Source organism: Buteo buteo, chromosome 7 (assembly GCF_964188355.1).
Source record: "Buteo buteo chromosome 7, bButBut1.hap1.1, whole genome shotgun sequence".
NCBI classification, from domain to species: domain Eukaryota; kingdom Metazoa; phylum Chordata; class Aves; order Accipitriformes; family Accipitridae; genus Buteo; species Buteo buteo.
This window is the reverse complement of record NC_134177.1, coordinates 2,119,723-2,147,527: the sequence shown is the minus strand read 5'-3', so window position 1 is coordinate 2,147,527 and position 27,805 is coordinate 2,119,723. Positions and strand designations below refer to the sequence as shown.

The following is a 27,805-nucleotide window of genomic DNA, read 5'->3' as shown; positions in this document are numbered from 1 at the left end:
TCATCTAGATACAGGACTACACATAAAGAAGGTTTTACTCCTTCATATACTGTTTCTCAGAAGTTTACATTATCTACTGCCACAAAACTTTTCTCAAGTGTTACACACCTTCTTCTGGAGCTCTTCGTGATCTCTCTGATATTTTGTGATTAATTCCTGCTGTTTTTGTCTTTCAATGTCTAGTTCCACCCTCGCTTCTTCCTTGACTTTAAGAATCGCTTCTTTGTGTCGTGCTTCACCTTTAGCCAGATCAATTTCCATCTAGGGAACAAGTGTTTTTTCACAATATGTAGCAACTCACCTTAAAATATTTTTCACATTCCACACTGCCATAAATGAAGTGATGTGAAATTTGGCAGGCTGAAATTTTGGGCGTTGAACAAACACATCTGCATGATTGCAACCACTGGAGCCTGGCGAGGGAAAGCTCCCGCTTCCCGCTGGCTCACAGCGGCACGGACGGCTCCTGCTCCGCAGAGCATCAGGGCTGGCTCACAGCCGGCAGCCCCGGGAAGACGTCTTACAAGCCCCGTGGTGTCTCAAGTGGTGCTAGATGCCTAAATTTAGGCAGCCGAACTTCACGCTAAATCCCTATGAAAACACTAAATTACAAAATCCTTAGCTGGTTCTTAAAATAGCTGATTACTTCGCTGGAAGCATTCGCCCTGGAGGTAAAACTCAGCCCGTTATTATTTTCAAATGCAGCAAAATGATACATTTCACAGTAAACAACATCTACTGCGCTAAAAATGGGCCATAAGCTCAATATTCAAAGATGTTGACTCTTTCTTATAAAACCAGTTTTTATTCATGCTCTGCCACTCAGCTTTGTCGGGGAATAGGAATTACCATATAAAATGTTTGTCTGTCTGCTCCCAAGGACCACACTCAGATGACACGTACTCCACGCATGCCATCTTCCACTTTAGAAGCGCAGCGCGCATTAGGACCGCATACCGATTTTATCACGTGTCCCCCTTCCACTAAATCCGTTGTAAACAGCAGAAATCTAGGGGAAGGAGCATACAGAGGAATCTCCGCAGAACCTCTCGGCGAGGCATCAGCGGGATGCCTGCCTCTCCAAGCATCGCCCGGTGCCGACGGCACGCGGCTCCATCGCCAAGCCAAGGTTCGAGGGAGCGGCAAGGAGCAGCTCCAGCTCCTTTTAGGGTCCAGACAACACGGCACCGATGGTATGTATGTGGGACGAGCGCTGGACAAAAAAGCGGAGAAATGAAAAGTGAAAGCGTTGCAAATTCTGGGTAAAATATCCCAGTCTTGAAGGCATCTCATATATTTAATATTGCAAATTCCAGTTCGAAAATTCAGCCATAATTTCCTGAAAATAAAAGCCTGGATTCTGGAGGAAATACTGAAGGCTATATTTTGAAAAATATTCTTCCTAACCCAGTATGCTAATATTATATTTCTGCAGGCTGAATTCTAATGGACTTAACTGTAGCACGCTGAAAGAATATGAAAGGCACATTAAACATGCACAACACTAGCCTAATTACTTTAAATTATTAAAAGAAGAAAAGCCCAGAATGAGCTTAATTACAATTATCTAATTTCACACACTAATTATGAGTGAAAGTATAACAAATCCCCCTAACACTTTTTGGGGAAAAGATAAACTGAAAATATTTTCATTATTTTTTAAATCAAAATATACCAAATTCTGGTCATGGAATAGGCACAAATCCCCCACTAAGGTTTAACTTAAACCTGGTATATTTTTAAGATCCTCAAAGTAGACTATTATTATTGTTGTTATTATTATTACAGATATATCTTCTACATTATTAGATACGGGAGTTAGGATTCTAATCATAGAAAAACAAATTTATTAACTCTAAATATTATTATAGAAACAGATCGTATGTTGGATGCTACTTGATTAGAAAGACTAAAAAATAAAGGCAGTATAAAAAACTGAGCTCATTTTGAAGATTATACAAGCATTTTTCACATTTAACACCTGAAGCTAATAAAGCTGATAAGCAGAACAGGAAATAAAATGGCAGTTGATCTTCAGAGAAAGCGCAATGGCTACTAATTGCTTTAAAACCACTTACATGCCCCTCATTAATTAATATTTTAAAAATCCATTTAAACAAGTGTTTACATCAATCTTAAAATCTTTTGTAAAAGAGATTTTTTTGTTGTTCCATTAAAACAATTTTAAGGTTTATCTGTATTTTAAATAGAAAACTGGAACACTTTATACTCATGTAAGGGCACACTGACCCAAGAAAAAGATAACTTTGTCACTTTGTCACATTTCTGATTCTTTTTTCTGACGAGAACATTTTTAGAGCACTTGCCGTTCACTGCATTTTAATGGTTGTGATACCAAAACTGTAATTGCTCTCTCTTATTAGTAGCAGTCTTTATCTCATTTTAATGTCAGGTTGAACAATACATTGTGATTATGCAGACAGTGTGACCTCATTCTAAAATTATATCCTGTGACAGAGATGTTAAGAAGTTTTAAAAGAAATGTAACTGATCTTAATTGCTAGTAGCCCAAAAAATTTTCCTGAGACTAAATACAGCTTTCAGACACTTATCACGTACTGAACCAGAGAAGACAGACAGTCATTTTAGTCAGCAATTATGTAAGGCTTAAATCAGAAAAGTCAGAGTTATTGTTCAACACTATTTTAAATTATTCCTTCGCAGATTTTTGTTGTTGTAATTTCTTATATTCAGTTTGAGGTTTTTTTGGTGCTCATGTGAAAAAGTTGCAGATTAAAACAAAGTTTACACGCTCACAGCTGTTTGTGCTAAACAGCTTTCCAAATCCCACTGGAAGACACTGGCAGCTGGACTCCAATCCCAGTCGGAGTCTCCAGCTCAGAACTTTACAGCAGCTGGAAAACTGCCCGGCGGAAAAGGACCCGGGGGTGCTGGTCGACAGCCGGCTGAACACAAGCCAGCAGTGTGCCCAGGTGGCCACGAAGGCCATTAGCATCCCAGCTTGTGTCAGAAATCGTGTGGCCAGCAGGAGCAGGGAAGAGATTGTTCCCCTGTACTGGGCACTGGCGAGGCTGCACCTCGAGTCCTGTGTTCAGTTTTGGGCCCCTCACGACAAGACAGACATTGGGGTGCTGGAGAGTGTCCAGAGAAGGGCAACCAAGCTGGTGAGGGGTCTAGAGAACAAGAAGTCTTACGAGGAGCGGCTGAGGGAACTGGGGCTGTTTAGTCTGGAGAAAAGGAGGCTGAGGGGAGACCTGATCGCTCTCTACAACCACCTGAAAGTGGGTTGTAGTGAGGTGGGTGCTGGTCTCTTCTGTCAAGTAACTAGTGATAGGATGAAAGGAAACAGCCTCAAGTTGCACCAGGGGAGGTTTAGATTGGACATCAGGAAAAATTTCTTCACCAAAAGGGCCGTCAAGCACTGGAACAGGCTACCCAGGGAAGCAGTGGAGTCACCATCCTGGAGGGATTTAAAAGACGTGTAGATGTGACATTTAGGGACATGGTTTAGTGGTGTGCTTGGCAGTGTCAGGTTAATGGTTGGACTCAGTGATCCTAAAGGTCTTTTCCAACCTAAACAATTTTGTGATTCTATGACCCAAAACTCCAAGAAAAAGCGATCTGTCGTGCAGAGCAGAACCAAAGGTCATGATTCCTGAGATCGCTGTTACGCAGTGAGGCTGCTCAAAGCCCATAAACAAGGGGCTGTAGCATTGCCCCATTCCAACCAGCTGCACAATTAGCTAAGAAACCCATCCAATTAGCACATACAGCTGGCATACACATATATTTCTTAAATCAGCTGAAAATATTTTTCCACAGAAGACCCCAAACCCAAGTACATACTAACAGACGACTAACAATTATAACCTAACATTGTAGAATGCAATAATACCAGTTCAAGATATGACTAGCGGCAGGAAACCCTTCTAACAAGAAAACACATGTTGACAGGAGTTTATGCTTGTGGAACAGACCTGTGCAACGCGTACAGCACTGGCTCGGCCGTGGTGAGGTGCTTTGAGGGCAGGTGCGCAGCTGGGTGTGCTGCCCTGCATCTGAGCTATTTTCATAAGGGTGCATCCTACATCCATGGACCAGAACTAGACCTAATCTCTTTCCCACTCTGTTTCCCAACCAAGCCAGTTACCCCCTAAATTCAGGGTGTCCTCCTGCTGTACTTTAACCATCCTTCTCATCTGTAGCCTTTATTTAATGAGTGAAGGAAAAAAGAAATTAAGTAAAGGAAAAATGGGCATTTATAAAGGAGCATGCATGTATGGAAGGTGTATCATTCTCCCTCCCACCTTCCCCTTCCTCCTCACTGTGAAAGGAACCATCGTCCAATTACCAAAAGACCCCAGGTGGCACATGAAAGTGGCTTTAGAGACTTTTATAAGAGTCAAAGAATAAAATAACAAAGGAGAAGCCAAGCTGTAGGAGTGTCAAGTCTTTTCAAATGAAATACAGAGGTATTTTCACAGTAAATTTCACTGACATCTTTATCTCCATACTGCTCTGATTTGAAGGGAAGGCAAGTAAAAAAACCAGCAGAGTCATTAGCAGGAGCCTATTTGGCAGGATGTGACTGCCTGAAAGGACCTGGTGATGCCAGAGGTCAGCAGAAAGAGCAGAAGCCTTTCGCACCCAAGAGGTCTGTCCTAGCTCCAGGACTTTCACTGCGCAACTCCTTTAGCTCTTTTTTATTGTGAGGACCCCCAGCTCAAGTAAATGGACGAGCCACATGCCTTCTTTCTGCTACCACGTCTCCCTTCCCAATTCCCCAGTCTAACCACACCCCTCCACCTACCCACGGTGCTCCTTAGCCCCCTCTCCTAGCCCCCAGCTGCAGCTGACAGCCAGCACTACCTACCTTCTGCTGAGGTTCCCATGCTGTAATTAGCCACATGCTCACCAAGCTAATACCCATCTCCCACTGAGCTGTTCGCTCAGTCGGTGGGCACGCACAGCCTGCCACGTCAGGCACAACCAGGTGACTCTCGAGCACTCGGCAGGGAGGCTGCTTGGAGGGGCACACGCACCCCGAACCCCAGGTTGCACAAGCTTCCCTGTGCCCCCAGGTTGAAAGCAACGCTTGCTCCAGGTACTTCAGGTCTTGAGCTAGGTGACACTGCTAATTTGGGAGTGTCGTTTTACTCTCCATACATGTGGGGACTTGTCCTGACACCAGTGGGAACTATGGGCTCATACCAGAACAACAACAAATTTCATGTTCACAGAGGACTTGGAAAGGATAAAACTATCCTGTTACTTCTTACTTGCCTATTGCCATGAGTGACAGAATCATCCCAGGGATGGCATGAACATGTATCCTGTGTTCATAGCTGCCATAAGTACCAGGCAGGGTATCCACAGGCCTCTCACCTTCCTTGTCAGCTGTACGGCTAACAGCTCCTCTGCCTTTTGCTATTCGACAACTCCAGAAAGCTCCAGAATCACTATGCTAAAACAGCTTTTTTGTTTAGCTCTGCTTTGGTTTGCAAATACCTGTCTTCTAAGAAAAGGACATTTTTGCTCATCTGTTTATTATTTATTTTATAGATTTGTTTTACAAATAGCAATCTTCAGTTTCAGTTCACCTAACCTACAAGCAGGAAGGCTCTGCGTTCTCTCTCTCTCGCGGCAACAATGCCCAACCTTGTTTTTACTGGGAAACTACTTCAATATTAAATATATGCTTTCCTATGCTTCTCTGCGAGACACGTAGGGAAACAAATCCAGGCACTGATGCACTTCCCCATGCAGAATCGTGGTTCAGGGTTTATAACCTGGACAGTTGCACACAGAACAAGGTAGGCTCTGTACGTTCACCTCCTTGCAGCTCACATAGGACAATGGCTGGTGAGACTGGGCTTTTCCTGCTGCAGAGCACACAGGGAAAGCACGGAGCTTGGAAGAACAGAGGTTCTGAGGAACAGGCTCAGTCTTGCTCCTCATACCCAGGCTTCCAAGGGACTGCACTCCTAACACAGGCGCTTTGCAAATACCCTGAAACCTGGGAAGTCTGGATCAGACCTGAACATCTGCCAAGTCTGTAAACACTCATGCTAAACACCTTTTGCATTCAGTTCCAACCTATGTAGAGAGATCACCCATTAAAACCTCTTGTACAAAGAACACTATTGACATGTTTGCACTTGGGGAGACAGGTATCTGGCTTACTGTACTCACTCGTGACAGCTGACTACAACTAAAAAAAAAAAAAAAATAAAGAAGAAACCGAAAGGGTGCCAACTGCACATCCAGTATTACCTTCTCCCTCCAGTTATCTTCATTCCGCATCTTCTGTCTTAATGTTTCCTGCAGCTGCTCTGTTCTGTTCTGATGAGAAATCAGCATTAACTCCCTAGAAACCACAAAAACTCGTATGTAAATATGTGCTCTGCCCAGATTGGTGGTATGCCATTTTCTTGCAATTAAGTCCTTTGTGGCAAAGGCTCGTCTTTTCCTCTTTGTTTAGTATTCTGTGCAATAAGCCCAGGAATCCTGCCTGGAGCCCAGAGGCACAGCAGTAATCACTACTTAGCATTTGCATAATGCCATCACATGCTTTATGAATTTTATGTTTTAAAGAAAATACTGTAGTTGATCTTTCTTCCACACACACATATTTAAACCTCAAATATTTTTAATATTTCTTAAGTGAGGTTTTTAAGAACACTGAAAAACTGTTATAATATTCAAAACAGAAATTGTTGTATTTAATGAGCTCAGAATATTACTATCATTAATTAAAAAATTGTAATAGGTTTTGAATTAAAACCACCAAGTGCTTTCTATTGTTAGAGTTACTGTTTGTTATATGAAGCTTGTATAGCAAAAGCCCTGGAGAGTTTAAATTCTTGTAACTTAGATTATTAGCAAGGTACCAACTGGAACAACTCATGTGTCCGGGGTTTAAGTAGAAGGGAAATATTATTAAATTAACATGTAGTATCTTTTCATGCAGGTACTAAAGTACAGGGAATATTCAAATCCTTTAATATGAAAATAGCTTAATGCCTCTTGGTGTACATCACACTCAGAAAATGCTTATCTTCTCCAAAAGCCACTTTTATGAATACATTTTCCATTGTACACGAATCAAAAAAATAACGTACTGCCATGTCTTAGGTAGGGGACAGCACTTTCTATTTTGCTAGTAAATGACAAGCTAATTTATCAGTAACTGAAAATTTATTAGCAGGACACTTAAATAATAAAACAAAACTGTGATTCTTAGGAATAATACAGGGTATGTAGATCACACTCCAAGCAATTTTAAAAAGTGTGGATTTAGGGTGATAAGTACACAAGTCTGAAACAAAGGCACTCAAACTAGATACCATGCCAGGAAAGACAATCCTCAGAAGCTCAGTGTTTTATTTTCCACATCTGAAAAGTAATTACAGGGAAAACGGCAGCTTCATTGATATCTGAGAACCTTCAAAATAAGACTAGACTGGCAGGAAGCTGTCCATACACTTCAGCAAATACTAGACTGTATCCAATAACCTGGCATATTGTAATATTTACAGCATTATTGGTTTGAAAGTTGCTAATAACATAAGTTACAAGAATTTAAACTCTCCGGGGCTTTTGCTCTACAAACCTCACAATACAAATAGCAGCTATAACAACTGCAGTAAACGGGTGTTTAGATTAAGCTTGAGCTGAAGCCCTGGACTGCAAAACAGGGCTTTCCCCCCTGCTTTTTTTTTTTAAATAGGATTTTCTTTTCTTTGTCATTCAAGTTTTGTCTATATTGTAATAATTAAAAAAAATCTAATTAATTCCAATATTTCAGGATATGAGCTCAGGGCTGCCAAGGCTTTTAGAGTTTTGCCCTAAAAGCAGGAGATGAGAGAGGGCAGTGGCAGGGCAGGACTGTCCTGAGCACACAGGCAAGGCAGCGACTCCAGAACACGGAGTTGGGACCAGCAGGTCTCTCCCAGTCCGCCCAGTGCCCATAGCCACACTCCTCATTCTGCTGCCTCACCTCCCGACTGGCAGAAGCCACCTCTGGTGCTTTACAGAATCTATCTGTCCTTTCGGTAACAGCGAGAGGGGTTGAGGATCTGGCAGAGGAGAAATGTTTTATTTTTAATAGATTTCCAAAAAGACAATCTGGGCTGAACATACAGTCACAGGAGGTTACCCGTGGTGACTCAGCTCCGATTACCTTTCTTGTTTCAACATCACCACCTCTTCCTCTGTTTGTCTAAGAAGAGCTTTAAGTGCTTCCAGCTCACTTTCTGATCGACCGGTTCTTCTTTTTAGATCTTCTTCTTTCCTTTCTTTCTCAGCCACTTCTTCCTGTAAATGTTTGCATACTTGTTGGCAAATTAGAAGAGATTCCTCCTTTTCCTTGAGCTCTTTCATAAGTCTACAGATGAAATAAAAAAGTATCAGCATCGTAGTTACTATATTCTTATTTACAGACAGAAACTAAATAGACGGAAATCATTTGTACCTGGAAGATAAAATATTAGACAAAAACCTGTGTATCCTTTATGAAGTTAAATCTAGTGACTTGAACACAAAAATAGAAAAAAATGATTGTATAAAAACTGCATTAAAATCACAAAATTTTTGCTCTCACTGCTCAGAAATTTGTGTTATGAAACATAACTTCAGCATTTACCTTGATTCAGAAATTCCATTTTCGTATTTCATTTTTTTCAGTTCATTCTGACAGACATCAAGTTCCGCTGATTTCACCCTAAGAAAACATTAAAAAAAAGTGTATTGTCCAAAGAAATGATAGCCTTTACTCATGCAGTAACCCGACTGTCATTTATTGATGTATTACCTAACTTTCTTTTTCTATTTCAGTTAAAAGGCGGACAACAAACAAAACGTTCTTTCCATTCTAGCTAACGTATTTAAATAATTGGAAGTTACACTTCCAATGTAATCTCAGACTAACCCAGGATCACAACAAGTTTAATGTTGCAAGCAAGAAAGTGAGAACTTGCAACACTGATGAAAGTTTCAAGTAAGATATGAATAAAAATGAACAAAACAATTTAGTAGGTAAGAGGGCTGGAAACTTTGCAGGTTTCTTGTCATTATGTCATCATTTCATCAACTAATAACCATGGTTAAGCTTCATATTTACATTTAAACAGATATAGAATATGTTATTTTATTAAATTTTACCCATATTACATTGAAATTTTAATATTACATTTGGAAACCATTTAACGTTTATTTAACTGTGTTCATAAAATCTTTTTTTCATACTCAATACTTGTATTGTCATTAAAACACTTTGTTGCTAAGCATTCCAAATATTTACAACCTTGTTATGATCAGACCCTCTGAATATAGGAACCGAAACCAGAAAGTACACATCATAGAAGAATGAATCCTTGGTTAAATTTCAGGAAACACAGAAAAAGACCAATGATAGCTGGTCTCGAGATTTTCAGTACTAGTTCATTGCTTTTGAGCTTAATATTTGAAACAGTAATTTTTATTTTCAGTAGTGAATTATAAAGTGTTATAAAGTGAATTATGAAGTGCTGCTGTTCCGGAATGATTTTCTATGCTATATGCAAGCAATGAGGATTTTAAATACAGGAAAGCATTCAGATCCCAGATTTTAGAGGTGACAACACAGGTCCCATTGAGCACCACTGCGTCTGGATGGGACCCTGGATTTTGGGTGCCCAACACAGCTCCCACAAAAGTCAATGGAGGGCAGCCTCGGGGCGCGGGGAACGTGGCAGCTCCGCTGCTTGGCCATTTAAATAGTAACCCAGGGCAACAGTGTGCAACAGCACAACAACATTTAAGAAGTGCATCTTTTTTCTTATCTCCTCCAGTTTTGATAGAAGACTCCTTTCTGCTCTCCCCTTAGTCTGCAGGGGCAGGCACTGCTCCCTGCGGGTGGGCTGGAGACGGAGCAAGCCGAATTTTTTACTCCATGCGAGTGCTCTCTTTTCAGTCATAGTGCTTCAGTTAGCTCTGACAAGTATACGATGACATTCTATTTTTTTTCTCTGTTAATTTAGGTTTTGCATACTCTTACTTGAAACCATAGGCACAACACAGAAAAATTACAAACCGCAAAAGCGTACTGGTGCATGGGAAAAGTCACAGCAAATTTACATTGCAGGGGGTGAATAAAAAAAGAAATCATAGTCACTGACTAAATACTAAAGTTTCTGATTAGTTTTATTGCACCCTTCCCTCCACTCCAAACCTACAATGTGAAATACTACTTTCCACAAACATTTTTAGTCCAGAAGTCTTGTGGATTTCACAAAATGTATCCTACGCTTGTGTGTTAAATGAAGCATCTGACTGAGCTGACTTAGCCCCGCTCTTTGCTCTAGCATTAAACACAGCTGGGGGAAGAAAGCCCTGCTTCCACACACAGACATGCTCGGTCAGCCGGTTAGAAATACAGACTGTTTAATATGACGATAAAATATTTTCTCTGTTGGTCATAATCTTCTCAAATCATGACAAGCAGCGTGCTCTGAAAAAAAGTGGTCTGTTACAGCTCTATGCGCAGTGGCAAAACAATCAAGCAAATGGAAATCTTACATTAACAGCTTTTTGTAGTGGTCCATCTCAGCTGTTACTTTCTGCAGCTTCAGTCCAATTGTCTCTACTTGATTTGTTAAATCTGAAAACAAAAACATGGGTTTCATGCCTGTACTTATACTAAAATAATTCACTTTTATACATATAGAGTTTTATTTGCATCTCAGACATGTAGCTCCTCGCTCCCACCTCAAACAGGCAAAACAGTAGATCACAGCACTGCCTCTGAACAACGCAAAATGGCCATCTGTGAAAAGGACGGTTTATGATTTGTAATATTTGAATTGATTTCTCACTGCTTACAAACGATATAAGCCAGTTGTTTATATTTTCTTAAGAATAACAAATTACTTTAAAAAGTTGGAATGCTGTTACATCGCTGTACACTTCAGTTCAGAACAGCCTTCCAATTTCTAGTTATACAAAAGCAGAGACTGGCTTTATAGCAAGAAGCTGTTTTTTGTTTATTTGGGTTTTTTTATCCTACCAGGAAACATCAAGTTCAACTAAATGTAAATATACAATGCTTTAAACCATATGGTTTGTACATAATGCTAAGAGCAAAAGCACGCAGGAAGGTGGACCTGAAAATAACCTGCTAATGCTACTTCATATAAAACATTGACACTGACTTAATGGTACTATATATTTTGTCTTAGAGTCTCTTAGCTAAATGTTATCATTCAGAACACATCACCTATCAGTTTCAACTGCCATTGCCTTTTTTCTGACATATATCCCAGTTCTTTTCATCTGTACCACCAGTTTAATTATCTTTTTTTTTTTTTTCCCCACACTTGGAAAAAAAGCTTCCAAAGAAAATACTGAGCAAAGATAAAAGATCTGTTAAATATCACTCCTTCTGCACAGTCTCATGTAAATGAAAAAGTGACAAGTTTACTCCCAGTAGCCAATGTAACACTTCTGATTTATTAGCTTTCACCCCTCTGAGTAAGCCGGGTCTCTCCAAACACGGCTGTGCAGGACAGACGGCCGTCAGTTTGCACTTGCAGCACAGCACCCAAGAATTTTGGTGCACAGAGATCACAAGCATGTGCTGCGCAAAAATACAGGCTGGTGAGAAGAAAGCAAACGTTCTTGACATTTGTAACTATATCTGTCTGTTTGTTTACAGGTGCAAGCTAATTTTAAAAGCTTTCTTAAAATCCCTTAGTGACACATATTAGACCATTTTGTCTCAAAGAACACAATAACAAATAATTCGAACTCTGCAACCTTCTTAAACAGTTACGTATGAAAGACATCTCATCTAGTTTTGTGTGGCATAATATTATTTTATTTTTTTTTTTTAAATCACAAGCATAGTCTAACTTCAAGATTTGAAGCCCTATAAACTGACGTAACAGCACGTATGTTAATCTGATTCTCATCTTAATGAACATACCTAAATATGCTCAGGAACAAGGAGAGCTGGCTTTCAAGAAAACATAAGAATGCCCTGAAATCAAAGTTGCCTCTACAAAAAAGGTAGCATCATAAACTACATGGAAAAAAATGTACGATAGAACATTGTAACAAATCTAGAAGTGGAAGAAAAACCAAGATCTTTCCTCAAAATGCAAGAGCAAACTAAATGAGCTGACTTCCTCTCTGAAGGTGAACAGCCACAAAGAGTCCAATCTTTCCATCTTCAAAGCTCCAAGAAGCCAAATCTAACTGTGATTCCTGTTCTTAAATTTATCACTTCCAACATCAGAATTCACTTAATTTTTATAACCTTTCCTATGTGCCTGTTTCAGTCATTTCCAGAAACTATCATGATGACGGATAACCCCAGCGTGGGACTGCCTGCCAGCGATCCCCCATGTCACACTTTGCTAAATCCTCCTACATGAAAGATTCCCCCATTTTCAATAAAGGGAAAAGGAAAGCTGTTTATTATCTCAAACTACAACCAAAAAAATCAGGGAGAGAATTATGTAGGGTAAAGTACACACCACCTGTCAGATACATTCCCAAACTATCAGCATTTATAAAGAGCTTTTTTAAGAGAAAGTTAAAATTTGTTTGGGCTTGACTAAGCCCTTGCAAAAGTCAGTGGAAGTTTATTATAGAAGCACCTTCTATACCACCTGCCACTGACAACAAAACTAAAAATATATTTTTGTATAACATACCATTGCCATTGTGTTTATACATTTCAGAAAAAGAAATACTAATTAGTCCTGCATTCATTTTTGCAATTGTTAACAGATATTGCCACATCGCTAATCTTTTAACATTGAAATAGCTTCTACTCTGATTCACATCAGTCAGAGTCTACCTAATTAAATGAGCAAATAGAAGAGTGTAGGTAGATATTCAAGAAAAAAAGCCTTTTAATAAATGGGAATGGATGCACACAGAGCACTGCTTATTACAAGCCCTGATCGACAGAAGCGAACGGACCTGGACATTATAGATCCTCCTGGAGTTAATCTGTTCATTTTTTTAGCACACAAGGGAAGCTGATAGCACTCTTTGCTGTGCACATAGTGAGCTGCCTCAGACTGATGCCATTCAAGTGTATTTTTTGTCTCCTTGAAACAGTTCAACCTACTCCATGGAACATGAGACATCACAGAAAACGCAATTTTTGAACAGGTTGAAAAGACCAGTACTGCTGGGAAAAAGTAAAAAGTGTGTTTAATCACCATGTATAGTTTATAGCAGTATCACGCTGAAAAACAGTGCGTGTATATATATAGATATACTAAGAAATCAACAGTGTTGCATGAGAACTGACAAATAGAGAGAAGGTCTAAGATTATTTACTTCCAGTCATTATTTTTCTTATTTTTCCAATACTGTTGCAAGGTATTAACTCATAAAATGTTAACGTTGCCAAATTATACTGAAAAATGGCAAATGGCAATTCACATGGAATTTTTCCTGTCACGGATTTGGAAATGCAAGAGTCCATAATGATATGCTGTTCTTAAAAAAAAAACAAAACAAAACCAAAACCCAAACCAGTATTCTTGAGATTATGCAAGTAATTGATCTCATCTAGAAATAGAGGTGAAAGTTCTGAGAGAAAAACTCAGACTGAAATGCTTTCCAATGGGAAAAGCAGCCCCTTTCAGCACGGCCAGGGCCACAGTGGGAAGCATAGCAAACCCTCTCCAGCCTGGAGAGCAGATTTTTTCTTTTTTCCCCTCAAAGGCTCTGCTTCATTGTTTGCATTCTGTACTCTATTTTCCATTCTAGGGATGATTATATCTGAAGTAGTCTATTTTCTCACATTGCTTTCCAGGTCTCCAACAATACCAACTGTTTATCAACCAAATTAGCTGTCTCTTTTAGCCCAAGGTATAGCAGGTGATGCTTTATAAATAAGTCACCAACTATGGCGAAGGAACACAGCAGTGAATGGAGCAGCTAAATGTACACAAATATTCACTTCACTCTGAAACTGTAATGTAAATTTGCTCCAATTGCTTTTCCCCTAAACAGTATGGGAATATTAGAACCTATTTAAGAGCTTTGCCTGTCACCGGGTGACTGATTGCCCTCAAAAAATAATTAAAAATCAGGAAAGCCCACTATTTAAATAGAAGTACGTGCTTAATCACTGGCCAGACAAAAACACAAGCTTACCTTTATTTTTGCCAATTTTATGGATGCACCGGTACTTCTGCATTAACCAGCAGAAGAGCACAAACCCCCAAACTCTTCTTACTGATGCTACTAAGAGACGAATACACAAATGACACTAAGATCATTTCTCAGAAGACTTTTAAAAAAAGACACTTCGAAAACAAAACTTCCTGTAGTAGCAGCACAGTGGTATCATCTCTAAAATGATTTTACGATTCTGTAACTGCACTTTTTCATAAAGTGCTGCTCATGTGGGTGGAGGAAAAAGGGAGCCACGGTACTAACTGGGCACTGTTGGGCTGTCTTCATGGGAGCTCGGACCAGGGAAGCTGGAGGTTGCCAGGAACCCTTTTGTATCTAGCTCACCCGTGGCTCTTCTCCCGAGCGCTTGTGCCTCTTTCTGAGGATGCAGCATGGGAAGAAAGAAGAGAGTAGTCCTCATACGTCTGTGCTGAAACTATGTAAAAAAATACAAAGAGTATCTTACGTTTTTCTTTGTATAAAATACATTTTCATGAAAAATATTTTAGTTCAAAGCCATAGAAAGAATTATGTGAAACTGGGGAATCTGCAAGCAACACTCTCATTTTTTCATAGAGTGTGATCACAAGAGATCCACAAGCATTTCTATACTTGACATTATTTGCATAGTATCAAAAAATGTGAATATGCACGTATGTTTTCCATTCCCCAGAGTTTTTCAGCAATAAATGGTCTAGAAAGAAAAGAAAATGATGAAATAAAAACAGTTTTAAACTTACTGATAAATTTGTTTAAAGGAATTGATACAACAGTATTGCAACTAAAAACCACCCCCTTATAATAACAAAAAACCTAGAAATCACAGCTTAAGATTACTTCTATATACATATTCTGTTGCAATGTCTATTTCACCAATGTGAAATAAGTTCCTGAAGTTTGAATGGAGTGAATATTTGCTGTCTTTTAATATGCACATTATTCATCACAGATGAACATTCACACAACATCTTGCACAGTATCCTACAGAAGGTAGAAACTTATCTAGAAATTGGGGCTTCTTAGAAACATCTAAATTATTTATGTTATTAGCTTTCCAATAATTTCTGGCATCTGTTGTTCAACTGAGTTATTTGAGAAGGTTTGGAGGGGTAAATGATGGTGACTATTTCCAGGTGAATCACTGCCTGCCCATCTCCTTGGCATTCCTCATAGAACTGTCAAAAGGACCTTCTGGCATCCAACAGACGCATCCTACACTCAGCAAGGCATGCCCAAGTACACAGCATTTCTATGACTTATTAGCAACTTTCAGACTTCTGTCAAACTACATACAACTCAGAATTTCTTTCTCCCATTTCATAAAATATATAAACGAGGTTATTTGCACTAGAACTTCACCAGGTAACTTTTTTCTCTTTGAAGACAGGAATGAATTAATGCAAAAACTATATAAATGTAGCTAGATCCATATAAACTAATGCTCCAGTATATTCCACAAGTTGTTTTTCACAGAATACCATCATGCTATATTTTAATTTTGAGAGAGAAGTAGTCCACACAGCTTCAGAACAAGATGAACTACAAATACACGCAAACACAACTGACATTCTGGGCATTCTGGAAATTGCATATATTAAAAGGAGAAGGACATCAGCAGTATAGATAATAATTCACTCATAATTACTGTTACCTACTACTAGTAATTAACTATCTATATTCAGTTAATGGAGAATACTTATATCAGACTTTCAGAAACTTAAAAGAATCAAAAGCAGCAATTAGATACAGCTCTACCTGAGAGCATCGTACGTTGGCATTTAGACAAAAGAAGGCTCAGAAATCCACAGGGACTGACCCTCTTCATCATATAGGAAGAAGATACTTCTAGGTTTGTGGTGAGGGCCGTTTTTCCCATGACAATATTGGAAAGAATTGGAAAGTGAAAAGGTCTGGCAACAGTGAAATTAAGCGTCACACATAAATCAAGCTACAGTCTGGCAAAAGTTAAGTTAAACTTCCTTCGCACTCTGTTCCAAGTGGCATTTATTATGTCCACAGACCAGTCCCTGCCCCGTTTCCCTAGAGGCAAAGAGTAGGTTCTGTGCAGAGACAGTCAGGAGAACAGCAAGGAGCTGTGCGGTTCCACTTGTACGGGCATGCATTCGGCTGGGGGAGAGCCAAGACCTCTCAGTAAGACCGTACCGACGCTGTCAAAAACACTGGACTTAGCAGCAGCAGACACAGAATACGTTCCCACCATAAAACACACTGCAGCAACAGCTGAGCTAGGAGAGGCTTGAGGTGAAAAAGAAAGGGTCAGCTCTAAAGAGGCATTCCTCCAAACATCACCTCCCTGACCACTGTGCTCAGCAGCAGTAATCCTATTTAATAGCACACACGACTTTGCTGCAAACTATTCAGCTAAAACTTGGTTCAACATTTTCTCATCTGCTCTCCCCCACCCCATTAGGACTGTACATTTTCTCGTGCGATGAGTTAAGCAATCAGCAGCTATGCAGGCATTAGAAAGGAGTTTTCCTGAAAAAATCAAATTGTTTCAGATTCTACAGTTTTTCAATATACCTCATGGTGCCACTTCTAAGCTGGGTATGACCAAGGACTAGCGTTCAGCAGTAAAAAAGGATTAAAGACTGCTGACCTTGACTCCTAGAGAAAAAAATGAGACAGAGACTGGTACCTTCTCTTTTCCTACTCGAATTAGGGAACATTCCCAGCTCTTCATGGCTGCACTCTTGTTCTGATGTACTGGATGCTAACGAGACCTGGAATGATATTTACTAAATAACTGGTAGCCTGCATTGACCCCTATTTGTCCCTGCCATTCCCGTGATACCAAGCCCTTAGGTGCTTTGGTTTGACTGTGCTCCTCAAATTGACGGAAGGTGGTCTGAAGCTCTTCCACAGAGCTATTGTCAACAGTGCCCAAAGCTTGCTGGTAGTGCATAACCACAATAAATGGTAAGGGTAGCTTAACTGCTTCTCAAAACCACTGGGAACCAGTGGTTTATAATCTTTCAGTACCCTCTCCCTGTTTCATTTTTGTGCCTGGAAAGCCAACCACATTTTCCCTCAGTTCCCTGGGAAAGAGCCACTGAGCATTCACGCTTGCTGTTGAACAGAGCCCATAGAGATAAATCACTGACAACCTACGATTATTTAAAAACCGTGTTTGTGTGACAGTATTCTTGCCAAAACTTCCTCTCAGCTGTTTTAAAGGCTTCTCTGACAAACTCCCATTGTAATCAAAGCCATGCAGTCACTATGTTATCTAAGTCCTGTTATCTGCATCAAAAACCTGCACAATAGACACTGGACCAAGCTGCGATGTTTGCTGCTCGATGCTGGCATCTTCGCCTTCTCTACGAATGGGAACTCGTGGCCAAGTACACGGAGGACAGATTAGACCACCTGCAGATACTTTCGTTTAGTTTCTTCAGCTGGGCATTCTTCAGTAATGTATTGTTCTGTACACTTTTCCAAAGCTAAGTAATTCAACTTTAATTTCCTGTCATTCATCCTGACGTTGGCTTGTGAAATAAATGGCTCTGAATGCCTACAGAAAAAGGAGAAACTTTGGCTTCACACACCAGGGAGATGTTAGACAGAACATGTGGGAACAATCTAACACTGACAACAACAAGTTCTACTGCAATGCGACTGCTTTGTTAAAACAGATTAAGAGCAAATTACCGTAGATCAACACCACAGAAAGGAGAGCCCTTTGCCTCTCTTTGCATGGTGATGGCTGCTACAGAGAAGTTTTTCACAAACATCTCTTTCTGACAATTGTTTTTGTAAATTCTTACTACAGAAGATCTCTGGCAATTATTAACAACTGTGGTCTTTCTTCCTCTTCCTAGATGTGGGAGTATGGACACAAGTTCTGGAATAAAGGAAAAGGCGACGGATAACGCTTATTTTGGTTCTAGTACTTTGGGTGGTCTCTTTCAGCTCTGTTTCTTCTTTTACTCAATTTGTTTTGAGAAGTTTTCATAATGACTGAGCATTTGACAGGAGTTTTTCATGAGAGAGTAGATGGATTCAATTATATGGCTGGTTTCTGCAAGTCTTCTCTAGAGAGAGTTCCCACCAAAGTCAACTGGAGCTGGTTAGCAGAAAGTCTGAGGGATCAGACCCATGCCCACAGAGACGAAATAATACAGATTTCAATCAAGTTTGAAAAACATAGGAAAAAACGAGGAAACTAAAAAGGAGAATGGTAACACAATTGGAAACTTAGGCTGAAAGCTTGCCGAATAAAGAAAAATATATTCAAATGCTTATGTAAAAATGTTCTCCAGTAACGAAAATAAAGCTTATTGCAAAATATGCAAAACCAACAAAAAGCATTCACACTTTGTAATGCTGATAGTCATTTTAAAGCTTTAAGTAGTACCACATTTTAAAGAATCTTCAGTCCAAATCTATCTCAACATCATTCATGTTTAATTTTACTTATCTTTGTGATTCACAATGGATCGTACCATAGTCATAAACAGTCAACAGTAACCCTTCAGGCAGCCCATGCGATCAGCTCTGCCTTCAAACAGGGACAAAAGGTGGACAAGGCAAAGTTTGCCTCCCCTACACCTCTGTGTTTTAGCAGTATTATGTTCTCCATAAAGTGAGACTCTGTTGTCATAAGGACAGAGACCAAAGGGACAAAGCACAGAACATGCACAAAGAAAAGACGTGGAGAACCAAAGAAAAAGAACCAAAGTTGGTGACCGTTTCCTCTTATTTGGGTGAATTCCCATAAAGGCAGCCCATAGTGTCTGCAAAACACCGAGCATGGAGTCTGCCCAGGAATGGGTTTCAGGAATTTAGCCACCCAGTTTGCATCCTCTTCAGCTGCTCAGCCAACAGCACGGTGCTGAATGAAGGCTCCAGTTCCTGCTTTGTAAATAGCAACAACTGGTAAAGTTTTCAGTGAAGAAAAAAAAAAGCACTGTGAACTATATTCACATTGGGTAAGCAGCCACTCTGGAAACCATCAACTTTGCAGCTAATTCATAACAGATTCACAATGATACCAGTTTAGACGCACGTGTGCTAGAACTGTGTAATTTTCTACTTTTCCTGCAAAACCTGCAAAAAAATCCAAGATACTTTCTGAAAATTCTGGTCTCATCTAAATAAAAGCTCAGTGTCTTATACACATTTAAGAAAAGGAAGACTATTTGCCAGGTGTTAAGACTTTCTAGAGAGGTAAATATGCACAGCTCAAATAGATACTACCACTGAAGACATGCAGACCCCAGTCATTACTTGAGACCCTTTTGCCTTAGCAGCACTAGCTCAGCTGCTGGCGGACAGAAACTCAACAGCACAGCTCTATTTAGGTCAATGGCAGTCATGGTACGAATCTGCTCTGTATCACTAAGTCTCTGGTCTAAAATGACTGTGCCTACCTAAGAATAAATGCATGTCTACAAAGTTCATCTGCTTCTAATTTCAGAAATAGAGTCCATTTCTCACTACCTGGCTGGGGATTGGAAGCAAGTGGATTTGCTACTGCTAACCACATCGCTACGTTACAGCAGGTAGAAAACAGCACAGGGAGAAAGTAGTTTCATTTTCCCTTTATTTAAGCATGGCTTGGGAAACAACTGGCAGATAGTTTGGTCTAAACAAGACAAGCTCTGACTCATCATACCGGTCACAGATGACAAAGAGCTGCTGGGGCAGTCCCGCTCACGCTCTCACCGAGAAGCAGAAAGGCTGTGTGGGCTGCACGTGCTGCCCTCCAGTCCTGCTGACCACAAATACCCAGTCTCAGGGCATGCGTGCCAGCAGTAGACAATTACTTGCAGAAGAGTTACAGATTAAAATATTTTTTATTTTATCAAGCTTTATGACATTCTCACTGCGATTCAGCCGGGTACAGATTCACAGAAAGGATGGCTGGAAGGGACCTCTGGGGGTTGCACAGTTCCACCTTCTGCCCAGAGCAGTACTGCTGACAAAACCAGACTAGGTTATCTGGGGGTTTATTCTGCTGAGCCTTGCCGACCCCCAAGGCTGGAGTCTCCCCCAGCCCTTCGGGCAGCCTCTTCCCACGCTGCACCACCCTCTGCCGAAAAAACTTTTCCCAAGGTCCATCCCGAAGCTCCCAAGCTGTGGCTAGTGTCCCCTGCCTTATTACCACCTGCCACTTCCCAGGCCAGTTTGGATGTCCCACCTTTCCAACTCCTCTCCAGGCATTTTCCAGGCTGCTGCTGGGTCCCCTCTGGGCCAGCTGGGACCAGCCCAGCTCTTGCCATGATACGGTTTCCTTTGTCCAATTAATCTCATTTTAGGAACAATGTTTTTTTAGAGACTTCATATATACACAAACCCTGTGGGACACTCCCTGTATTACCTCAGATCAAGATAATATTTGTCATGCTGGCGGACTGAAGGAAACCTCCCTGAGGCTGGTGGGTGTGAGAAGCGTCCTTCCTTTGGGAAACAGCAAGCAGCAGTTTGGCTCTTTTGGGCACAGAAGGGACTGGCTGGAACAGAAACTCAAACGCAGGAGCCATGATATTGCCTTAAAGGAACAGGGAGAGGGGCAGCAGGGCAAATGCAGCCCAGTAACATTACAGGGATGGGCAGAAAAAAACAGAGAATCCAAGGGGTCAGGAAAATACTGGTTGCTCAAAGCTGGAAGATGGTCAGGAGATTGAAATGGAGATCCCGGCCAAGACAGACTGGAACCCACCTCCTGTTGCTAAATTTCTCTGGTATTCTGAGAAATAGGAGGTTGTGGGTATTCTTTAAAACCTACTGAATAACTACTCCTTGTAGGGAGTAACCTATGAGGCCCTGAATATTGGCTGATGAGCTGTGTCAAAAGGGGTAAAAATATTTAATTTTTCTTAGAACATTAATGCTAGACCAAATTCGGATGTACACTTAACACAGATACTTTTGTTTATTTAAAAAGAATAGTAGAGAAGCTGTGAGAAATATGAAATACATACATGAAAAATTACTGTGTCAGAGTAGGAATAATTTGCCTCACTGTGTGTTTCTAAGGAGACCAAAGAAGTGAACTAAATACTCAAAGTCCTTGCACGCACAGAACAGAACTATTTATTTTTATTTATAATATTTCATGTACTATGTTCTCTAAGATAAATTATTTTTTGTATACACAAGAAAGTACTTCTTTTTATTTGTGACTCACAAGTACAAGCCTGTCTGGAAGGAGCCCAGGGATGGACTCCAGCCATATAGATTTACATCCTTTCTGGAGACCTGACCAGTGCCACCAGGAAGTCTCTAAATCACTAAAAGCTGCCAGGAACTGGGAGGATATGCCAGAAAAAGGAGTGCCTGTTTCTTATCTCCCCCAGCATATGTTGCTGACCACTGCCAGAACTGGGCTTTCTGGACCTCTGGTCTGAACTAGTATGGTAGTTCTTCCATGTTCGTGCATAAAACAAACACAGAAAAACCAAGAGAACGAACCAGATTCTAAATAGTTTTGAGTGGCATAAATCTAGAATACCCTTAGTGCCCTCAAAAGAATAAGCCAGCAACTGCATACAGCATGCAAACATGACGGCAATCTTTTCCAAGACCTTATGAAGTGCTTAATTAGAGAAACAATGCTATGTCAGCGAACCTCACTCCTCTCTCTCCCCCCCTGCTCCCCGGGTGTGCGAGTGACATGTTACGAGCACTTCTGCAGTCAGAGGGATTGCTTACATGGTATTTGCTCAGCCATGGCCAGGGTTCACACTCCGGCATCAAAAGGCTTGGTCATTAAGCCTGAATTTTCTGTATACGTTCCTGCCTTTTTGAACCCCAGCTAATTGGGATATGTCAGAATTGTTCCTACAGACCTGCTTCTCCTATGTATTAAAATTGATTTGGAGTACTGCCACTTACCTATTGGCTGGGAAAACTGAAGGTGAGAAAATGGAGCTTCTGACCTTAATTTTCCTTGGAGACAGGGTTTTTTTTTTTCCCCTCTCCATGTTTAGGCCAAGCAGATGAAACAAAATATAATAAATATATTTCCTTTGACATGGATTCCTGCTTTTCCTCAAGAAGCAAAGTGGGGCCCTTCTGTAACTAAATCATACTCAAACACAGCATTATCCCAACACCTAGCTGAAGAGAACTAGGACGCTGTTCTTTCCATCGTATTCATCTGTTTCCTCTTCCACTTTAAGAGACTGCTGAAAAGCGCTAATGAGCCATTGCTTCGTCTAACCCATTTGTCACATTCTGTTCAAACACCAACACTACATTCCCCAGCTCTCACCCCGCAAATTCTTAGTAGCGCAGCTGGAATTAATAAAAAAAAATATTTCAACAGTACTTGTAGTATGAATAGGGGATATTTGAACTGCAGCCTACCTAAAACTACAGGAAACTATTCTCTCTTTGGATTTTCAAAGCTCTTCAAAGCGGTCTTTAAAGTGTCATTAAAGACACTTCATGTAGATGAAAATACTGCTCCTTCTTTCCATGAAGAGTGCTAACATTCCCCACTCAAACTACCCAGCTACTCCTACAGCTGCCTGCATTTTTCAATCATCTCTCATTAGTCTTATTATGTCAGCAGACCACTGCTAAGTTTATATTTAGTAACTTAAGTAGCCTATGAAGCAGTAGCATCAAAAGATTTAAAAGACAGATTTCATGTGCATAGCCAGCAATTTAAACCCATACAGAGGCAAACCTGTAACTATAAATGGGCTGAAGAAAAACTGCAATGACTTTGTGAAGAAAAAATATTCTATATCTGTGATTAAGCGGAGGAAAGGATTTGGCTGGTAATAAAAATGAAAGCACAGATATCAGCTCCTCTCTTTTAGGAGCACATGCTATTGCAGCTCTTCTGCTGCTTCTGACCCTAAGAATACAGACAAAGACACTATCACAAGGCATTATTGATTTTTTTTTTTGTGAGTCTATTTGATTAGACAGTTATTCACCAGACCTTACCCTGCGTTAAGCATTTTTCAAGACCTGTCATCTCTAGCTAACTGGATGATGCATTGCGAGTCTGAAAAGCGGTATGGAACCAGCAATCAAATTCACCTCTTTGGCAAAACGTAACTCACAAAGATAATTTTCAGAAAGTCATGAGAAGCACAAGAAGGAAGAAACAATAGTAGAAACTAATGCTTAGTTTCAGCTCTTGCAAATGACTGCTATCATATGAAATATTCAGTAATTTACAATTCTATGATAATTACACAAAACAAGAATCTTCAAAATGTTGGTTGCAAAAAGGGAAATCCTTTCAAAACATGTAAATCACAAATCCTGGTAGTGGTTTTTTTTCCTGGATCATCAAACAATTTCAGTACCAAAGAGGGATATTAGCTTCCAAGTAGTTTGTGGGGGAAAAAAAGCAAACTACAACAAAAAAACAACACCCCCCCCTCCATAGGCATTCTAGATCTGGCTGATTTCCTACACACTGACTTTATATGGTGTAAATCCACTAATTGGAATCGATTTTCACTAAGATCAAGTGAGGCAATTTAAAAAATAAATTTTAAAAGTGTTGTTTGTTCCCACTTTTTTTTTAATACAATGGCAAACTCATATAATATTTGAAGCTTGTTTCACGAAGAAAATCATGTTTTGTATTTCAAAGAGAACATTTTTATCATCAGTGCATTAGCCAGCTTATTACTCCAATCCAGAAACAAGTTCCATATAGACAGACCTCTTCAAATGTATATGGATTTGTTTTACTGATCTATTCAGGAAGGGTAGAATAAAGAGGCCTGAGCTAGCAGTCTTTCTGCCTTGAAATCTCCTTCTGGATATCCACCATCAAACATTTTATTGCTTCTTAATAACTGATTTATTATTAAGTAACGGCTATATTTTTTTATTCATAAAAATAAATTTTAAAATGCCTCACATAAAACGACCCTAGCTGATATTTTACCTGTTCATGAAGATTTTGCAGAGCCCTAATATTCTGTATGAATCCCATATACGATGTTTTATTCATGTTCTCTCCACAAAACGTCTGCTATTTCAAGTTTTTATTATACGCAGTTTAAAAAAGAAGCCTGACATGTGCAAAATAAGTAAATAGTGAGTCAAACAGCAGAGCATGATGAGCAGCGGTCACAGTGACCCTTCTGCTCAAGTATTACACCGCCGAGACGCCCCAGAATCCACACAGTCACACTAACCACTGAGATAACTTTCAATGAACCCGTTACATACGCTTTTTTTTTCCCCTTAATCCCTCTTCTCTGGAAATATATTTACAAAGGGTGAGTGAGCAGGAGAGATAATGTGGCACTGCACTTCACAGACTTCTCAAGGGAAGGAGTAGCTCTGCAGAGCACTAAGTTTTCAAATCGCTTTATAAACATAAACAAGCAGCTTCCAAAATATTCCTCTGAAGTGAACAGAAATAAGACAAAAACATAGATGGCAGCTCTTGGCTAGGTTTCCTATCAATGCTACCAGTGGGAAAAAAAATAATAAATATGTAAGCATGGATAAAACTTTTTCAGAATATTCTAACATTTTAGGCTTCTTTCAAGAGTCATGCCCTCACTTTCAGTTATGTCACATCAGAGTAAAAAAATGATAATTTAGTTCAATAAATCCCAAGGTTTTTCTCTCATCAAAACCAGAACTCCATAGTTTCTCATATTAACACTCAATTCCAACAACAGCATAGCTGGTGAGAGCTGAATCGCAAACGGCCTCCCCAAATTAACTCGGAGAAGGATTCTGGATGAAAGGAGTAATTTTGGAAAGTTAATGTTAAGTTTACATTCCACCCTTGAGATGTGATACTCACCACCTGCGTTGCTGATTAACAAGTCTTTACTTTGCAATTTACTACAGAGGCCAACAAGCTTACTAGATGATATGCAAGTCTTGTTAATACCATTTGGAAGAAAAGTCAGTGAGCGCTCTTCACTCCTGGAGGGGCCCAGAGGCAGGATGGAAGAAATAAAGGCAGGAGGCGGCATACCCACAAACTCCAGTACGACCCAGCCATCAGAGCAGGGATTCGATCCCATCAGTACAGAAACTGCAACGTACAGCTTCTTAAACCATAAATATGGAACTGAAAACACAAAAATGTGTACCAGCAGCACTGATACAGATATAAATCCATAGGATTTATGGGGACAGAGTAAAACTTTCATCGGAAGCAGGTAAAGGGGAGACTTTTCATCAACTTTTCTTTTGGTAAAAACATTACGAGCTCCTGGTGATGGCACGGAGGTGAAAGTGAGCTGTGGTGCGTGCAAGACGGATGCCAGGACAGCAGGGGGAGAGGACAGTCTGCAGTCCCATTGCTATTGACACCTTTGATCTACTCCAGTGAAATGCTAGACACCATCGAAAGCACACTCTGTACGCTCCCCTCCCTTGATTCACTGGCAACAGAAGAACAGAAACTAGAACTGCAGTGCCCGAGAACACGGGAGCTGTTGCTGTGCTGAGGACACACAACACAACAAACCATTGTTAGTCTTAAGAGTTGTCTGGAACCAGGCCAGAGGGGAAAGAGGAAAAAGCTCTTTTGGTTTTCCTTCTGTACCTGCTGTGCTTAACCATACAGCATTTTGTAGACATCTTCTCCTTGCACAGCAAGCCTGGAGGAAGCTGCAGTTCCCTGGCTGCAGGAAAGAAGAAGGACACTGACTCCAGCCCCCTGCCCATTAGCTCTTTCTTGACACATGCTGCTGAGAGCACCCTCTTCCCAGCCACCACACGGCACAGCTATCTTACCCCGTTGAGTTCGTTCTTTTAGCACATCGCTCCAGTTTCCTTCTGTGAACACCGTTCCAGAACACCCTGCGATGATCATGGACTTTGAGGATGAATCAAAACGAGAATGGGACAGTAGACTTTGGGTCTCAAACCAAAAAGGAAATGGCTCTAATCATGCTTCTCTCTGAACAACAACAATGTGCAGGCTAGGATGCAGGATAAGATACATACAGTGCAACACTCAGAAACTGCACTAGTGATTATGGTAAGTGCTGCAGTCAAACATACAAAAATACCAGCTGCTTCTTCATGCTTTATTAACTATGCATTACAAAATATTCGTTCAGGATATAATCACACACTGTTTTTTTCCCCCACATGATTCCTGCGTCTGTTGCCACACAGGACAAAAGCACTCCAGCTATTTGGGACTGGCATTTCACTGCTCAGTGTGTGCTCCCCAGCTCATTTACAGAGCTGCCAGCGAACTAAATTCCCCAACAGCCCTGTCACGACGTCCTAACCTACGCACTCCCACACTGGCCTCTGCCCCATCCAGGCTGTTCCCTTCTCCAGCGGCCAGTGTGCTCAGCAGGCACAGCGCCGGGCGTGCAGCAGAGACTGTCTCCTTGCTTTCTGTCCTGTTGCCCCACTCCCTGGAACACACAAGTCTTGGGAAAGTGCTGCCCAGCCCTTGTATTCTGGAGACGTGTAAACCTGAACAACAGAGAGCTTAGCCACCGCACCAACAAACAGCTCTATTCAACGCTTTCAAAGGCTTATTAGTCAGTTTAACTTGGTTCTCTATCTCAACAACACTGTCAAACCTCCCGTCTCGAAGTCCTTTTTCAGAGAACAGAAGGTTCATAGGGTTTTCAAGAAAATTTTTGCAGCATAAGATTTGAACGTAAAATCCAATTACTTTTCCAGCCACCCCACGCTTGTGAAAGCTATGGCTATTTCTACTGGAATTAATATTGAAAAATCATTGATTGGTTAAGTCTGGTAATATTCTAAGCCACTGAAAACAGTGATCATCTTATAGGAAATGTTGAGCAATCTTGGTTTTCTTATACAGCAATACTTCAAAAAAACCATGATGATCCACCGACTGGAATAGGGCCTTTAGACCAGGCACCACTTTGTAAGCTCAGATTTTTTCAGCACGAAAAGTAGAGATGCTCAATGCGAGCTAGCCGGAACCTGCTCATGATGTGGTACTCATATATATCCTACAGTTATTTCCCTAAATTATGCATATCAATTAAAGGCAAGAAATTAGAACCTAAATATAACTAACTGCTTGATGTGATGATCTGATGCAACATCCAACTTAAGGAAGTAAATTTAGATTTTGAGAAGAGCCAGAAAGCCATGCAAGCACCACAAAAATATATAACGCACCAAGTAATCTTTAAAAAAAAATATTAATAACAGACTGCAAGCATCTTTCTCTGGTCTTCTAAGAACAAGGCAATTCTCCATGGAGTTAGAGCTGGGCAAAACTCAAAAATAAAGTGTATTTTACAATGCACATGAACAAACTATGAACTCACTGTTTACAGGAACCTCTGAAGTAAACAGCTTTACAAAACCAAAAAGGGAACTCTAACTAAGGGTAGTTTCCATATCAGCATAAATGTAACAATACAAATATCTTATGTAATGATACTAAACCACATATTTCAAAGATTAAAAGATTGTGTTATTAAGCTCAAGGCCCTCTTAGATCAAGATGAGACACGTAAGGAAGATAAATTATCCTACAATTGCTGTTCTAGAGTTCCTGCTCCTTCCTTTGAATCATGTTGTGTTTTTCAGCAGTGAGGACAAGGATACCAAATTAAATGGACTTTAGACTTTCTACAACAGCAGCAAGTGCCAACATTCCAGCTCCCAAGAATGCCTGTGAACTACTGCTGAATTCACAGACAGCTTCACATGCCCACATACAGCC

At 40.4% G+C, this 27,805-nt stretch overlaps 1 protein-coding gene across 5 annotated transcripts in view; it reads right to left on the bottom strand.

Annotated features, from left to right (window-relative positions):
- The window catches only part of LEKR1 (leucine, glutamate and lysine rich 1), a 63,580-nt gene that overhangs the window by 4,531 nt on the left and 31,244 nt on the right, over positions 1–27,805 (bottom strand). For 3 of the 5 annotated variants that reach the window (XM_075031269.1, XM_075031270.1, XM_075031272.1), the window contains exons 7-11: positions 10,540–10,621; positions 8,627–8,704; positions 8,165–8,368; positions 6,256–6,349; positions 109–261 (exon numbers count right to left, since the gene is read on the bottom strand). In XM_075031269.1, the coding sequence (XP_074887370.1) occupies positions 109–261; positions 6,256–6,349; positions 8,165–8,368; positions 8,627–8,704; positions 10,540–10,621 (611 nt within the window). The remainder of the gene's footprint in view (positions 1–108; positions 262–6,255; positions 6,350–8,164; positions 8,369–8,626; positions 8,705–10,539; positions 10,622–27,805) is intronic. The other 2 variants (XM_075031271.1, XM_075031273.1) reach the window with 2 other exon arrangements.